Source organism: Acanthisitta chloris, unplaced genomic scaffold (assembly GCF_000695815.1).
Source record: "Acanthisitta chloris isolate BGI_N310 unplaced genomic scaffold, ASM69581v1 scaffold25532, whole genome shotgun sequence".
Taxonomy (NCBI): Eukaryota; Metazoa; Chordata; class Aves; order Passeriformes; family Acanthisittidae; genus Acanthisitta; species Acanthisitta chloris.
In genome coordinates this window covers 1-17,471 of record NW_008661414.1, presented here as the reverse complement: position 1 = coordinate 17,471, position 17,471 = coordinate 1, and the positions used below count along the sequence as shown (strand labels likewise).

Genomic DNA, 17,471 nt, shown 5'->3' with positions numbered 1-17,471 from the left:
CAAATTCTAGAGGTAGAATACTACTGTGAAAGTCTTAACAAAATTTAGTTCAGTAGAATTATGCTACAAGTGAATTTGGCCCATAAATTTACAAACATAACGAAGCCAGAAAAGAAGAATCTTATTGAGAGCTCTTATACAATAAATTTTGGCATGGCACTTTCCAAGAGATAAAGCACCTTTCCTTATAAATACGGCTATGTTTTTACAAGAAAAGAATCCTGTGCTTTTTCCATTAATGACATAAAGAAAAACATTTACAAACAGACAGAGTCCCAACCCTTTTGGTAGGCATATAGAGAGCAAGAGTTTCTCAGTAACTTGTCCTAGAAAGTCAATCTGAGGAACAAAAGTGTAACTGTGAAAAAAAGACAATACTTGATGCAGACTTATTCCTGTGGCACAGTCCTCAAGGTGGGGGGGGGGAAGTTAATACAACCGGGAAAAAAAAAAAAAAAAAAAAAAGATGTATTTTCCACTAGCAGGGGAACTGACCAGTTTCAACATTTATTGTCATTCTCCTCCACCAAATGCTACAATTCTATCCTCTCAGGAAAAAATTTATTCATGCGAGACACACTGTAACATCAAGTCCAGTGAAAATTACCCAGGTAGTCTCAGAGGAATGTATATTCCATTTTGGTTCATCAAATGACCTGCTACAAGTAGAAATTAAGACTGGAATTCTTCAAACAATATATACAAATTCATAAAAACCAGGAACAACTTGCAAGCTCAACAACATACAAATATTATTCTGAAAAAAAAACCCCAAACTTGTTTTTTTATATGTACAGAGAGACTGGCTGCTAAGTGAATCACTTAAACTGCTGCATGCAAATAGTAGAATCTATGGTTGTTTAAGAAACTTAACTATCAACAACTGTTAGGCTTCTGCAATTGAGTTTAGCAAGGACTTTCTCAAACATTTGCTGAAGGATGCTTGTGGTTTAGAAGCAGCAAAATAAAATTTGCAGTCTTAATGCTATCTTGCTTTATGGTACAAGAACACTTGTCCCTACCTTCAGAAAAACAGGTAAAAGAGTATTTTCTGTCACAGCCTAGCTGAAAAAAAAAGGTCTGTGTATGACAGCTATCTCATTTGGGGCAAAACTACTTGTGTGGCACAGTTCAAACAGTCTGAGCTATATTTGTCTGAAGCAAATTAAAGAAGCATTTGAACTGCACTCACAGCAGAGTTGACAACATTGCCTGGCAAACAACCATTAGTTATGCCTCCCATTAACACTTGGAGGATCAGCCCAGGACAAAACATGAGACAAGCTTTTCTTCTACAGGGTACATTCTTCTGCTGAATATGAAGCCTTGCAAGAGGAAAATGTTCAAAGAATACCCTATTAACACAGAAACATTTCAGACATGGATTTTCATATATCAGGCCTTCCAATTCCTTTATGGAATTGCCATCATCTCCAAAGGGAGCTGTGCATCCCTAACCAGGTAAAAGAATGTTACATATCTAGATTAAGGAAACTTATCTAGACAAAGATGAGTAAATGTTAAGCCATATATTAAACTATACTTCCACATCATACTTTTTTGAGAGCTCAAAACAGGACTGAAAAAAAAGATATTTTTAAGTGCACATCCACTTTTATTCCTTACTTTTCCACTGTATCTCCCTTTATGTCTTTCCCTGTATGTACTCCACTGTATCTCCCTTTATGTCTTTCCTATGTATTTAAATGGTCAGGATGAAAATATTTTCTGTATGTACAAACTAGTTACATTTAACCCTGTAATAACTAATCTAAAACTTCACCATTCTTTGAGTGCTCTATATTTAGGCAACTCATCTTCTACACATGCAGTAAACTTTTCAGAACATCAGAAAAAGTTCAAAGTATTTCACAGTTTCCCCCCAAGACACAAGATAAAAGTGATTATATGTCAGTACATACTTGGCTGTACCTCCATGAAACCACTTTTGGATATACAGGTTACAAGTTAAAAAAGACAACAGCTGACCTAGGCATTAGTTAAAACAAGATGCCTTGTGTTTAGAAGTCCTAATAACAAAGGAAATGTCAAGAAACATCTATGGCTTCCATGAGAAATTAACTTTCACCAAGGTTTCCCCCTCTCACACCTCCAAAACTGAAGTTCTTCCTCCTCTAACTGGGTAGCAAAAGTGAAAATACAAAACAGCAAAATACGTATGTTCCCTCAGTGTCTTCAGTAAGTGAAACATTTTTATCCAGACACTTGTCTAGTTTCTCACAGGTCTTGCCTATGCTAATAAAGCACTCTGCCATGAAAGAGCACTTACTGCTTTATTACACCTAACCACTCCTCCAGTGTGCAAGGTCCAACAACTGTTTCACAGACCAGAAAGATTTCTCTCTAAAACCCCAAAGAAGGTCCCTTTAAAGGTTTACATAAGGTTTATTTTTTTTCCATAACATATTGATAGTCAAAGAGCCAAGTCCTATGAACTGCAGATCCCCAACCATGGCAGACTTAAAACCCAAGTTCAGAACCTGCAGAGGACAAGGGTATGACCCTGTGGACTACACACTTCTTTGCACAGCTAATCAGACATTGTGATATATTAATGCACCTGTACCACTTTCTACAACCAAGCACAATGATGCTCTCATTATGACTGTGGTTATGCTACAAATGTGCTGTAACTAGATTCAGTTAGAAAGACAGCACATTAAGAACCTACCACCTCAGTTGTTTTGGGCCTTTTTTTAATACTCCCATGTAAGCAAGGCACAGACAAATGTTAAGCCTGACTCCAGTGACAGCTCTTTTGAGAAGTCAGTGCCCTAGAACTTGCTTTTTTGGGGGTGGGGAGAAAAGAGATGATAACTATTCTATACACAGAGGCAAGTTTTATTCTTCCAAAGTGAACTTCACCACTGGGCATATGGCTAGTGCAAGGCCAATACAACATTTATGTTCTAAATAAAGGCTATTTTGAGGCCTCAAGCAGATATGGCCTCATACCAAACTCCTGAGTAGTGGTAAATTTCAGCTCAGAACCTGAAGGAGACAAATCAACCAACACTTTTACAAAAATTAAATCATTTTACAGGGTAACATGGCCATAAGAGTCACTTCACAACAGCACTAGTTAATTTCAATGACACCATAGCACCAGAAGTTAACCTGTGGATTCCTAGAATTACAATAAGCATGAGTCTTTATAACTGAGAAGTAAACATAAGCAAACTGCTGAAACCCTGGCCTTCCAGCACACACTGCAAAATACAGTAATAGCAAACTGAACTGACGCCTATAAGTCACAAAGTCAAACTTCTATTTCACTAGTGTCCATCAGAAATCACATGGCAAAACAGATTTCCCTTGCCACTTTTGTGGTATACTAAGATACCTGATCCTTTTCCATTAAAAAACCCAACACAGCAATGGCTGGGCAGGATACAAACCCTGTTGCTTGCCCGGTGTTTGAGTGGAAAGCATAGCTCAGGTATCTCTGCATATCTGCTAACAGGAAAGAAATACAGCTTTTTATCCACATCTAACAGAACATCAAATAGTGGACATACAGGAAAAAACCCAATCAGCCGACCAAAAACCCCAACAGGGATATTAAGAAATAGTTTGAAGCCATGGCATTTGCTTTTAATATTTATACCTGGAGATAGAAGTAGTTTTTATTCATCAAATGCACCAACATTTTGAAAGCCATGCAGATCCAAATCCCACAGGGACATTAGCATCCTTGTGGAGCAAAACACTGTACAGCCACCAAGTGTGCTGCTGCCACCCAGCAGTGCAGCCTTGGAAATGATGTTTCCAAATCACATGCCCTTCTGAAATTTTTAGTCATGGCTGCAACTGGTTCCACTTTGAGTCTTACCTGAGAAAGCAGGGAAATTCAACCCCAGGGCAAACAAAGGTCAAGGCTTGTTTGAAGCTCCCCGAGGTCTCACTCCTGTAAGTCCTTGTTTCAGTGTGTATGTAAATGACTGAATTCCTAGCCAGCAGCTTCAAGTTATTGACAAAAAAAAAAGTCATTGACTTGGACTCTGGTTTTCTGAAATGCATCTTTGATACACTGACCAAACTACTCCTGTTTAAGGTCAAAAGAAGCCTGAAAAGCAACTTCTTTCATCTTTCTTATCAGGCTGTATCCTGTCTATGACAGGATACACTGCCTGTATTGACTCTCTTTCTTCCCATATTGTTTCCTTCTCTTTGCAAAATAAGAACTCAATCCTGCTTTGTAGAAAAAAAAAAATAATTCAAATACCTACTAACACATTCACCAAAGTGTTGAAAACGATGCAGCACAGGTACTCACATATGTGTGACCCCCAATCTTCAGAACTAATTCAGTGGAAGCCTGTTATTAGGATACTAGTTTTATGTTTATGTTATGACTGCCACCGAGAACTTTGCCAATTTCAGGTTAGCATAGTTAGTGTCAGCAACATCAATAAAATACTAATTACAACATATTTTGGTAACATGAGTCAAAATCTGAAACAGCGCACGTGAAAAATAAGTTTTATATAAACGGGAGAAAGAAAGAGAAAGGAGAGTGAAATGGAATTCCTAGTTCTTTGTGGAACTGAGTCTGAGTCTACTATACAGCTATCCCAACATGCAGCATCTGAAATGAAGAATCACAGTCTGTTTGCTTCCCTTCTACTATCCCTGAATTATGTTTGCAGCTTTCTGGTGTCTGACTGATTTCAGCTCGGACGGGGGAAGATGTATCTTGGGGAAGATCCGCAGAGACAGTGTCAGAAGAAGAATCTGGGCTTTCTGCTGAAAGAGCCATTTGTGGGCAACTACCATCCATTTCATGGCTGCAATTTGTCTCTTCATCAGCCTCTTCCAGCTGCTGAACAGATTTCAAATACTGTTGTATTAGTCTGTTGTCCTGCTCATTAGTAGAGCTCTCTTTGCTTTGCCCACATTCCCCAGGGCAATCCTCTACATCTGAAGAACACGCTGAAACAGAATTGCCACATTTTTTGACAGTTTCCATTGACAGAGAGCTCTCGGTTCCTTCAGCTAAACTCTTTTCAGAGCTACACAGGTCACTGGCATGAGTCTGATCAGTGGCAGAAGAATGAAAACCAGAATCTGGGAACTGCAACAGAGACTTTTCCTGAAGATCATCACTAGCTGGAACTAACCCAGCAGAACTAACATCTTGTGTGGTTTCTTCCTCAGGTGTGGGTGACTGAATAGGTGGTTTGCATGGACATAAAGCACTGGCTGAAGGGATCTCAGGTTGACAAGCAGCACCCAAATTTTGCATCACTGAAAGCTGCCATTGTTGAAGGGATTGAACCTGCAAAGTATACAGAAAAATTCATTATGAAATGCAATTAAGACAATATTTTGATTTCCAGAGTATTTCATGCATTCAGCAACCAAAATCGAGTATAAAACCTAAGACTAAGTGAACAAACAAAAGGTTCACTATACCTTTAGGAAAATTTTGTTCTTCCCACACTTAATAATGACTTTTAAACCTAAATGCACAACACTGACAGAGCACACAAGCTCACAGTTCAAGTACTTGAAGACAAAGCAATCTGTTCTTAAAAACACAAAGAATGAGGAACCTCTATGAAATAATCCATGCTTAAGAAAACAGTCAGTCTTCTTTCTGAAGTTGCCTACTTCAGAAATGAGCTGCTCACAAACAACACAGCTTGACACCATTTCATTTGCCTTGGGCATTTAGCAATCACATCATTCTTCACAGTTCTGCTACGTTTATCTAGCTTCCCTTGAGTTTTGTCTTCCTTCTCACACCAGGCTACAATTTAGCCTTTAGTAACAAAACCACTGTTCTTGCACTAATGCTTCTGAACGTTACTTTCCCCCACAGTATTAGTATAGCAAATAACATGGCAATTATATTCTATTAAGCCACGCAAGTCATCATTGGAAAAAATGAACCCTACTGCCTATCTCTTCAGGATCTACAGGATGAAATAATGCCTTGCAAATTCATACAGAAGCAGAAAAACCAAGAGGACCAAAACTATTTACCTGGTTCCACAGAAATCTGACAGCTTCCTCCTGTACAAGCATCCGTATCTTATCTTCCTCCCTTTCTTTCCTTAGTCTGCAAGAACACAGCTTGAATAATCAACATTTGGCTAACAAGAGCAACAAGAACACATAAAAATGTCTACTTATATAACAGCACTCTTGAAAGATACAGAACCTAACATTAAGAAATTACTGCAGTCTGGCTTGCCATCAATATCCAGCTGCTGACTTCATGTTTCTTTTTCGTCACATTTAGATCCTGCTTCCTTTTGCTGCGGCCCATTTGTTGGCTTGCCAATAATTTAAGTGTCTTATTTTGCAAACTGAACCTGAGCTCTTCTTTTTTCCTGCATAAATATCACTGCCTCCCCCTGCCCCAAGTAACACTTCTGCATTTCAAATTATGCTCTCCCCAGCCGATACCACCTGGATGTAGGTATGATGTGTTGGGAGTTTCTAGAGGTTCACTGAGCACTCTACTTGATTCACAGAACTTTGTCACTTGTGATAGTAAAGAAAAAAGAGCCTGTCAGACTGCCAGCTCCCAGGCTGATCCACAAAGACATTAAGTAAATCCAGAATTTATATCTTACAAATTGAGGAAGTTGGATAATCATCTTCTCCAAACATGGATTCATAAGATAAAAAAAAACCAAACCAGAGCCAAAACACAGTCATATATTAATATTGTTTCATACAAGGCAGAGGGAATTTTTTCACCAGCAACAGAGGAACAACTCTCAATGTGGATACTTCCTTTATAGATTTTGTAATTGATAGGAGACAAGTGGAAAAAACCCCCAAAAAACCAAAAACCACTCAGCAGTTTCTATTTTGGTTATGCACTGAAACATGCAAGACCTGATAATAGAGTAATAAAAAAAATGTGTTCTAACCTAACCCACTCAGAGAAGGCACTTTAGAGTATGAACAGCTATGCACATAACTGCTTACCTGACAGAAGTGATCCTCTAATGCAATCAATTTTATGTTTCCAATGCTAGGTTCTACTGTGAGCAGAAGACCCACTTAATACCTGTTTGAAACACCCTGAAATAATGGTTATATTCATTCAGATTTGAAAATACACTGCATGACCTCAACTTACTTTTCTATTTCATCAGTTAAGCAAATGATGTGCTCCTGCATTCTGTTTAGTCGAATTTCATTCCGCACTTCCTTGGCTCGAGGATGGTAGCTCCTCGTGTAAAATCCTCTCCAGCAAGCTTGAAGCTTGGTAACTGCTTTAGTCATTCTTTGCAGTTCAGCTGCACCATGACTGGCAACAGCTAATGAATCAGAACTTTCTCCTGTCATCTGGCCAAGACAGAGAGTTTTACCTCCTGATTCAGGACCTAATGAAGTGCTGGGCTGGCTGTGCAGAACTTGGTCTTCAGAGGATGCTGAACAGTTGCTAGATTTAGCAGCCAGGCTAGGTTCTACTGGATCAGAAGGCAACAGCATAATCTCTTTGACATTCTCTTGCATTTCCACACTTCCTACTGCTCTGTTTGAGTACTCTCTTGTAATAGAAGAAGCTTCTTGCTTGCTAGTTGTTTCTCGGCTGTTAATGTCTCTCACACGTTTAATCGCCGTATCATCAGCATCTTCTAGGCTCAAATTGATTCCACGTAGCTTCAGGTCTGAAGTAGGAGACAGTGGAGACAACCTTGAAGCAACTGGCATGAAAGTAGACTCTGAGGATAAAAGGCTGCTGTTTAGTTTGTCTTCATCTGCCTGTGCATCTTCAAGGTACAGCTCCTTGTGGGAGCTTCTTTCAGGAAGAGAAGTGCTCTTGACTGCATAGCAATGATCATCGTTTACACTCGGCCCAACCCAAGAATTCTTTCGGATGACTGGTTCTAGATAGGCAGAAAGCCACATTCAAGGGTTACAGTATTTCAATAACATATCTTCATTTAATTCATAGGGATTCACAATCTGGTTTAGACAGTTAGCACCTGGGTGTGTAGGATGATCTAAAATGCTAGTAATGACAATCATTATTTCTATAGAAAGACAGTAACTTCTTACCACAGTAACAGCCACAAACTCAAACACTGGGCACAGTAAATTGCACAAACTGCACCCCCTTGGAGAAGTCACTTTTAGAAAATGGAAGAGTAATAACTCTTCAGTTGATTGCATTGCATTTTTCACCTAACAAGCCCTACTAGCACTTCAAGAAAAAGCACAGAATGGATTTTTAGAACATGAAATATAAATTCAGTGGAAAACATTCTCCAAAAATCAATAGGATAAAATAGTAACAGGGCCCTGTTCTGAAATTCTCTCCACAAAGTGACCTATGTTCAAAGGAAAAAATATTTATTTCTACAGGTTAGATCACAGGTGTAAATTAGCTTCTTACCACTTTCAAGAGCTATCTGTGCTGGCTGGGCTGGACTGCTGTGTTCAGGAGCAACTGGCACTGTTTTGCTGGGAGAAGACATAGGTGATCCTTCGTTTTGGTTTTCATGCATCAGCTGCCTCTGGTGGAGTCTAAGCACAGAGTTGCAACAAATTCTGTATTTCTTTTAAACTTTTTTTTTTACAGAAAACATCTAAAACTATCAACCACTTCAAAGGAAACAAGCAATCAAAACATTCTAAACAGGCTAGTTATGCAGATCCTTATACCTACAAGGCACTAACAGGACTACTCATAAAGTAGGGGATTGCACAGTCTGTTCCTGCTACCCTTCTTCCTGCCCCTTTTCCTTCATTACGTGTATCCAAAAACACCAAAAAAAGACTCAACATGCAATTCTGACTATAGACTGAAGGCCATGAAGTATTTCTACACACAAGGGAGGCATGCAGATATTTTAAGTGTCTAATGTGGAATACACTATGTCTGTAGGTGTAGAGGAGTTTGAAGAATGGAGGGGGTGTCTTTTACGCTTCAAAGTAACTGAATCAAGGAATAGATGTCCCTGTTACTAAAGGGACAAAACCCTCAACAAATATTGCCACAAACAAAATCATCCTTTACAAACTCAGAAAACACAGGTCGTTTCAACCCGGATAAATTAGAAGATCATGGCGTAGAGATCAAAGTCAAACTGTCCTATAAACCATACAGGTGTGTGCATAAATATATAGGTGGGGATTTGGGGGCATTGCTTTTTATGCTAAGGCGTTTTTGGTTTGGTTGTTGAGGGTTTTAGAGAGTTATATTTCACAAGTCAACATCCTGAATTTTCCCCAGGAATATCCTGTGAATGTCAGAGCACTTAGCTGCAGATTCCAAGGTCAATATGCTTTTACTGCACCTTCTCCTCTGAAATGGCCACAACATTTATACAATTTCCCCCGGAGACCAATCTACTCTGACAAAGTATGCAGTAACTCCTTCCAGCTGCTCCCAAGCTTCCAGCCCTTTGGATGAAATACCAACCTTCCACTTACTGCAACACTTACGTTGCTCAACTTTCTTACCTCACTATGCACTTATGTAGCCTGCTTCTGGGAGCTGAGTCTTCTATCTTTCTGCAAAAACAGTTTGTCAGTAGGTCCTTGGGAATAGGGCTGCCTGTATTGCTACATTTTCTGGCTTTTAATGACAATTAGTTCACCTTTTCATGGAAAAAAATGCACCACAGTAACTCTAGTCATCTACTTGCTTAGACCTTAGCAAAACAACTACTGCTGGCAGAACCAGCAGGCTCTACAGAGGCCTCTGCTGACAGACTTGAGATGTCAGAGATGGTCAAGTGCACCACTGCGAACAGTGTCCCTTCAAAAGGACAACCTGACCTTTAAAACCAAGAAAGAACACGCTAACATTAAGTTGCTAGTACAACACTGTACTACAATAGTCCTCATTTACAATTAGAAGAAAAGTTAAGCTAAGCTAAGCTCCTTTTTTTGACATTTTCCTCATTTTTTCCTGTGGCAAAACAAAATCTCAGTACAAAGTTTGTTTATTTTAAGCACAGTCCTAATACAAATTACCTTCAGTGTCCTACAGACCAAGGACTGAAAAATATAGAGTTTTCCACTAGATGGCCCAGAAAGCAGAAAACCACTCCTGCAGCTGCCTTGCCTTTGATGCTCCTCTAGGACACATCCTGTATCTCCACTACACTGCCCATCTCCAGTTCTCACTGTTGCTTTGAAATGGTCTAGTAATGATGCTAGGGTTGGACTCGATGATCTTTGAGGTCTCTTTCAACCCAGTTGATTCTATGATTCTATATCTAACACATAATAAGATACATAATTATGTTCTTGATTACATTCTCTAAGAAAAAAACAAGAAGTTCTCACCTTTGCTTACTCAGTATTTTTTCCAATTTGGCATCTTCTTCAGTCTGGAGTCCATATGCAAATGTAAGAGGACAAACAGTAGCCAAGTACTGAACCAGCTGAACATGCTGACCAGGTCGGTATGATCTTCCTTTACCTTGACTGTAGAGCCATTCTGCTTTCAAACTGTTAGAAGGGGAAAATGGTCACCATTAATGAAGGACATAAACCTGCTAACACTCCTTTCACTACTGTTCTTTGAGTACCTGAGAGATAATCTACAAATCTAATCAAAACTTGAAACATGTGCAGTGCCCATGTGCAGTTCCCATTCTCAGTGGGAATTTCATTACTGGAACAATGAATGAAGTATTCCCTCACATAAGCACTAATGAAACAAACAAAAAAAAACTGTCCAAAACTGTGCAGTTTCTGCTTTGTCTGTGGGTAGTCTTTGAGCACTGGAAACACCTTTGTGTCAATGAATTTGTCAGCAAAGCTTTCACAGACACAGAAGAGTTCACACAAACATGCAGAACAGGCACAGAGAGCAAATCCTGCTGTAAGTATTCAACAGCCAAAATTTGTTTTTAAACTACATGCACTTCAGTCCAAGAATATAATGTAATATAATACATCCACATCTAACAACAGTTAATGCAGAAGAGTCCATTAGTCATAAAAAGTCTAGATTCTTATAGGCAACTTTACAGGAAAGTCTTAACATGTTATGGTGAAACAGAAATAGAATTTGTTTAGCTTTGGCCAAAAAGGCAGCTTTTTATTTTAGTAACAGGGAAAAAAACCAACATTTAGGTCCTGGAATATGTTCATGTACTAAAACAGGATGTGCTTATACTGGATAATACTTATACTTGGACTGTTCTGGTGTCAAGAACTTTGTCACACAGATATCATAGTGATATAATGACCAGTGATACAGTTACAAGTCATTTGAGCAAAATAATATTTAACTAAGTGATACCAAAAAATGCCAAATCCAGAAACACACACTCAAATCAGGCCCTTTATAAAAATGAAATGTTTAAGCTTCCCCCACGATAATAGCTTTGATATCTGGTGATTGTCACATTCTGCAAAGTCAGAGGTTTTAAAGCTTGAAGGGTTAACAGACCATTGATAAATTGCTACCATAGGTTCACTTTGTAGAAAACAGAAGAAGTTTTGTATAACAAAAGCTTAACTTTATACTTCTAAATAAACAAACTTGTGACGTTACACAATAATTCCAGTCTAACAGATGAAAAATTAACAAAAGCAACAATGTTAATTGGCCTGTTTCTCATACAGCCATTAGCAAGACAAACAGAATTTCAGAGCATTAGCACTTTCCCATTTTTTTTATTCTATAAGAATGCAATTTCATCTTAGCCAAACTTTATTTAATAACTGTAGAGATTTAATACTGTGATGTCACCTTTCCTTCTGAGAAATCACATATCCATCAAGAACTTTCAGGTTTAGACACCAGCTGACAATATACGGCCTGTAGTCAAAGCCAGGGATAGAGGGTGTGGCCATCACACAAGGATTGTTCATAATTGACAGCTGTTCCAAGTGACGAAGACAGGCCAGGAAACAAACCTTGAGGAAAGATGCATTTGTTAACTGAACAGAGCCCACTAAATGCTTACAGAAGGTACCACATTTCTCCTAGACACAGCCAGACATCTTGTGCCAAACAACAGAATTACAAATACATCAAACATCACATTTGCTTTCGGAACACAAACATCTTCAGAAGACCTTCTATCAACTACTGCCATTAATTCTTCTGTAAGTACTATTAGCCCTTGGAAAGTATTAGCTTATCTTAAAATCTAGGAATAGAGCTTTATATATAGAAAGGTATAGTATTTTTGTGCTTCCAGTTTACTACAAGTGTTGGGTTTTGCCATAAAAATAAAATAAAGGCAAGCCAAAAGTCTGGAGAAATACTTCTGTTTTGAAGAGAAATGTATTACTAAAATCAGATCTCAATTCCAACAGGGAATCCCAACCAAGAGCTCTGGCTACTACTTGTATTAAAAAAAAAAAAAAAAAAAATATCCAAAACCAAAGCAAAACAAAACAATAAAGACACAAGTCACTGGCAGATTATTCGTTTCTTTTATACAATGTTTGAGAAATAGATAGAATAAGACATGGGTGCCAAAATATTCAGTTGCAACAAGTGCAATTTAAATCTCTCTTCTGAACACAGCAGCTGCAGCAGCTCTCTGCAGCAGTTAATCAGCTCAGCTTTCAACTTTCAGCCAATCACAAAAGGCTATGAATTTAGTCCTTAAAAGTTTACTTTTGACATCCTTGCATAATATAAAACATAAGGGAAAATAAGGCAAATTTCTTTCAAGGCTAAATTTTAGGAGGTATCACCCAGCTCGTGCAGCTAGTGCAAGTATAGTTATTTATTACATATAAACTATTAAAAGTTACTTCTATCAATTTGGGCTGTTTCTAAGAAGAGAGTCCACTTTCAGTTACAACCTCAAAAATTTTGTTCAACTATCTGCTTTCATTCTACCTTAAGACAAGGTGATATATATGCCTTCTATACCTTACCTCATTTAAGTCTCTGATTTCATTTTCTGCCAAAGAAAACACAGTCAAATTCTGAGGTAGACAAACAGGGGCAGTGCGAAGTGAAGTTATAACATTTCCATGTAGCAACAGAGTCTATAAAATAAAGATATGGTGATGAAACTTATGTTAGATCAACCCCCCCTGTATCTTTTGTTCAGGCAATGCCTGCATAATACACACAAAACAACAACTAAGGCTTTCTGGTCACAGTTACAAAAAATATATTTGGAAAGATTGTTCTCTACAGTGTTCATGCTGAAAGCGTTAACACTAAGTTTTGTCTTGATTCATGACAGGAGGTAAGAGAACAAAGAGCTATGAACAAGATCTCGACATGATATCTTTATCAAAATCATTAGTGGTTACAGAAAAATCACTGCCTCACTTCCTGCAACCCGAAAACAATTCTTACATGTTTTCCTCTAGGAATTACAGTAATTAATTAAAATGCTTTAAGAGACAGTGTTTGAATAATGAATGATTTTTAAGGCAGTGATTTTCAAAGCACATTTCTTTACATAAAGAATGTAAAAAACCAGAGATAAAGTAACATCTACCTTCAGCAATGAAAGCTTGGAGAGATCACCTAATTGAGATATGTTGTTGTCTGACAAATCAAGATGCCGAAGAGACAGACAGGAATTGATTTGTTCAATGGTCTACAAAACAAAGAGGTTAATTACTCACAGTAACTCTCTTTCAGTTACTAAATAAAACCAGGCATCAATTATAAATTATTTTAAATGCTATAAAAACCACTGGTTAAGTAACCCAAATAAAACCCGTGGTTTAACACAGTTAAGTATTTTTCCTGTTTTGGGGACTATTTCCCAGTTCTGAATATATTTTGAGATCAAACCCTTTATTTTTTTCCCTAGACAACTCTAGTCCTACATCTGCCCTCTTCTATTTCATTAACCAGTAGATGCAAAACATCAACATTTTTGTTTCGAGCAAAACCAGAAACATATTGAGATTTCCCTGCAGCATTTTCCAAATTCAACAACACTAGATACTGGAAAATGCAAAACTCTAAATACTTTACCTTAAGGTTATTTCCTGCCAAGTTCAGCCATTCCAGGTGCACCAAATCCTTCAGGCCTTCCACATACCCTATACTATTATGAGGCAAGTTGAGCACCCGGAGCTTAGTCAGTTTTGCTACACCCATCATTCGCACCAAACGATTGTTGGCTACAGACAGCTGCAGATTGACACACAAAGAAAAGAAACAGTTTTAACTACACAGACAGAGAGATTTTTATTTTTAGTAGTTAAAAATCTACTCCAGCAGAAACTTGTTCAATCTACATATTTCACTTTCAAGTAAATAACACAGACAAAAAACCCTGCTAGAGCCAGGAAATAAATCGCTGATCAATTAACATCGTCTTCACAACTCACTCTGCAAACTTCAGAGGAAATCCTCCTAGCAATAGCTAAATAAAGAAGAATGAGGAGTTGTGTCATATGAAAATAATATGTTAAAATCAGAACTGCCAATTCATGGTGCAAATTGGTGCCCCATTTCTGGTGTAAAATCATGCTTACTGGCAATGTGGCAGAGGACAAAATATGTTGCACATGATTCTGAAAAAAGTCCTGTGCTGACAGGAGTGTAAGACACAAACTTCTAAAAGGGCAGATCCTGATTAGATATACACTCTAATATGAGCACCAAGCTGGCAGTCTGGCGAAGGTTTGTTGTAGCAACAAACCCCACCTCTTCCATCTCAGTTTAATTTGTCTGTAGAAGCTATCAGGCAGCTTTGAGTCTGTCTGGAGGCATTTTCAATGATAATTAACATGGACTTCTACAACTTTGCCCTGGAGGGATTAATACTCTAATACTTGCAAGCACCACAAACAGGCTTAGCATTGTCATCACCAATGCCCTCGTGAACCCAAATGGACTGCTGCTAGCATTAAAGATAAGCACTAGCCAGATCAGGGCCTAAAGGAGACCACATGGACCCCTTGCACTTCACACTCCTTTATTTGCTATTTCTATTTTAATCTAATCAACACAGCTTTTTTTTTTCTTCTTGTAAATTAAGGCTATTAATCCTCTTCCTTTGTGAAGAGTTCTGAAATCCAAATAGAAAGGAGAGTCCTGTATTTATGTCAACACATTTACAGTCACACAGAGTAAATATAAACCAAAGTTATTTTTAAGGTTACAAAGCTCAAGTATTCAAAAGCTAAGAAGTATCAAAATTTGGGTTATCAGCGACTTCTCTATGTGTTCTTACGATGCCTCCACTCCTCCCCCTCCTCCAATAGGATTTATTTGGTTCATTTTTAGTCACCTAGGTAATTTGCAAAACCACCTCCTCCACTGTAGACCTGCACTGAAAACAAAGCTTTCTATTTTAGTTAGCCATCATGTATTTTCCTGTGAAGACAGTAACTGCAAGCTTACTTCAATTACATAACACAACCTTAAAGCAGAAGATGCTTACACCACAGCCTCAGTATTTCATAGCAATTTCAAGTCAAGTAACACTGACCTGCTTAAGATTCCTGCATTTCTCCAAGTGTTCCAATTTAATTATCTGGTTTTTGTCCAGAATCAAAGTGTAAGTATCAGCATCACAGGGCAAGGTTGGACTCAGTTTTTGCAGCCCTTGACCTGACCAGTTGACCACCGAACCTTAGAATAAAAAGGAGAGAAAAAAGGCAAAAGAAAAAAAAGGCACCCCAAAGTTTATATACATGAACATGTACTGAAAAAGCAATGCAAGATAAACAGATTTCTTTTATAATGCATGCAGATAATTTGGAAATACGGTTTAACTTTCTTTTCCATGTAAAACTGAAGCAAATTACTTCAGTCCAAACACCTTAGAGTAACTGATCCAGTCACTGGAAGACACACATTCCAGACCCTGTCCCAATAAAGAACTCTGGTAGAATTCTGGGAAACTCAGTAACAGATCCTCTGAAGCGAGAAGCAGAGTGAAATTCTGGTAGCTAAATTTAAAGGTGTGATCCTCAAAACCTCAAACGGGCCTAAGTTTTGAAATTCTTCAGAGGTTTCAAGTTCTGAGCAGCCTGACAACTACCTACCTACATGTAGGCATTCCATCTGAACTAAGAGCCTATTCATACAGCCATACTACAGTCCTTGTGGGTCTGGGCAGGAACAGACTGTAACTAGGCTAGCACATCATTCAATTCATGGAACACACAATTAAGATGTTCCATGCAAAAAGTGTTACTATATAAAGTTAAAAGGCAAACATTGGCCATCTACAGGGAGCCTGGATCACTGGGTACCCATAGCGACAGCTGATAATAGTAATTTTCATACATTAAGCTCTGCTGTGTATTTTATGTACAAACATCATCACAGTCCTTGCTCTTCTCTTACTATCTGCTCAGGAAATGATGCTTTTTTAGCAACATATCCCAAATTGTGTTCTTGCCCTAACAAGCAGTACGTATTCATGTTCTTAGAGTCCACAGGTCTTTAGGGTTTAGTTATGCTATGGATGGAGACAAACATTTTTTTGTGTATCATTCTGTCAACTAGAGAACACACTTTCCCAAGAAGCATCTCCAATGGCATTTATTACATTTCCACTGTTTTCCAAATCGACAGCTACCCCAAGAGCTCTGGAGAGCAGCAATGCAGAGGCAGCAGCACCAGAAGCAATCACACACTGCTGTCTGTCTGCACAATCAGGGAGAAGGTACTGCATGTTTCTCACTTAAGTAGTCACCTCTGCAACCACTTAACTAAACAGAGAAAATCTGCATCTGCCCATTTATCTGAGGCTTTGTAACCAAAATTCACAAGTAGCCCACTGCAACCTAGGAGAGAGGCTGGGACACACAGGATAGAATCACAAGAATAATCATCTTATTCATGTCCCATTCCAACTGGGGCACCCGGAATGTGGCTTTTCACCTAGCTCTTACAGCTTTCAAGCACTCTGGTACCACATGATTTGGCTAATTGCCACTTAACACACAAACAACACCATCTGCAAAGAAACTATATTTCTATGGCATTATCATCCCCCTGCTTCTCTATTGATCTAGACATCCCTGAAGTCTGTCTTGCTATGATCACCTATGATGCCAGAGGATGGGAGGGTTTCACAGAGGTGTTAAAGGAGCTGGGATGAGGGTATTATCTCCGTTCTCTAGGGGTATGCTTTATCCTCTGTGAGCATCTTTAAGATTCAGAGAAGCACATGTCCCTAATTCAAACGGGTCTGTCCTCCTCCTCCTCACAACAAGCTGGGGTCCTTTAGCTTGCTTGCTTAAGCATGGCTACTCAGTATACAGCACGAACTGTAAGTACACATACAGCTCTAAGAAATTAATACGATTCCACACTATAAATCCCCACTGCTATAACATTTCGGGAAGGAGATTTTCCTAACAAGCTTTCAGGCCTGAGGAAAACATCTCAGAATCGCTTATGACCCGTTTGGCAGCAAGCAAGAAACCCACAGGAGAGGCGCTGTCTCCCAAGACCTCTTAGCCCTCCTGTAAGGAAATCAGGCCTTATTTCACCCAACTCCTGGCCTGGAAAGGCCCTTCCACAACGCCCAGCGATCCCGCGGCAGGACGCGCAGCCCCTCGTCCTACAC

The 17,471-nt window shown here is 38.8% G+C and overlaps 1 protein-coding gene across 1 annotated transcript; it reads right to left on the bottom strand.

The window, feature by feature from the left end:
- Positions 1–4,582: 4,582 nt before the first annotated feature.
- Positions 4,583–16,571, bottom strand: CEP97 (centrosomal protein 97kDa). The gene is made up of 11 exons (XM_009070225.1): positions 16,412–16,571; positions 15,378–15,520; positions 13,913–14,071; positions 13,425–13,526; positions 12,847–12,960; positions 11,702–11,868; positions 10,285–10,449; positions 8,384–8,514; positions 7,121–7,874; positions 6,010–6,085; positions 4,583–5,299 (listed from the first exon to the last, which is right to left on the bottom strand). Exons 1-11 carry the CDS (start codon positions 16,569–16,571, stop codon positions 4,583–4,585), a joined length of 2,688 nt encoding a protein of 895 aa, XP_009068473.1.
- Positions 16,572–17,471: the final 900 nt, after the last annotated feature.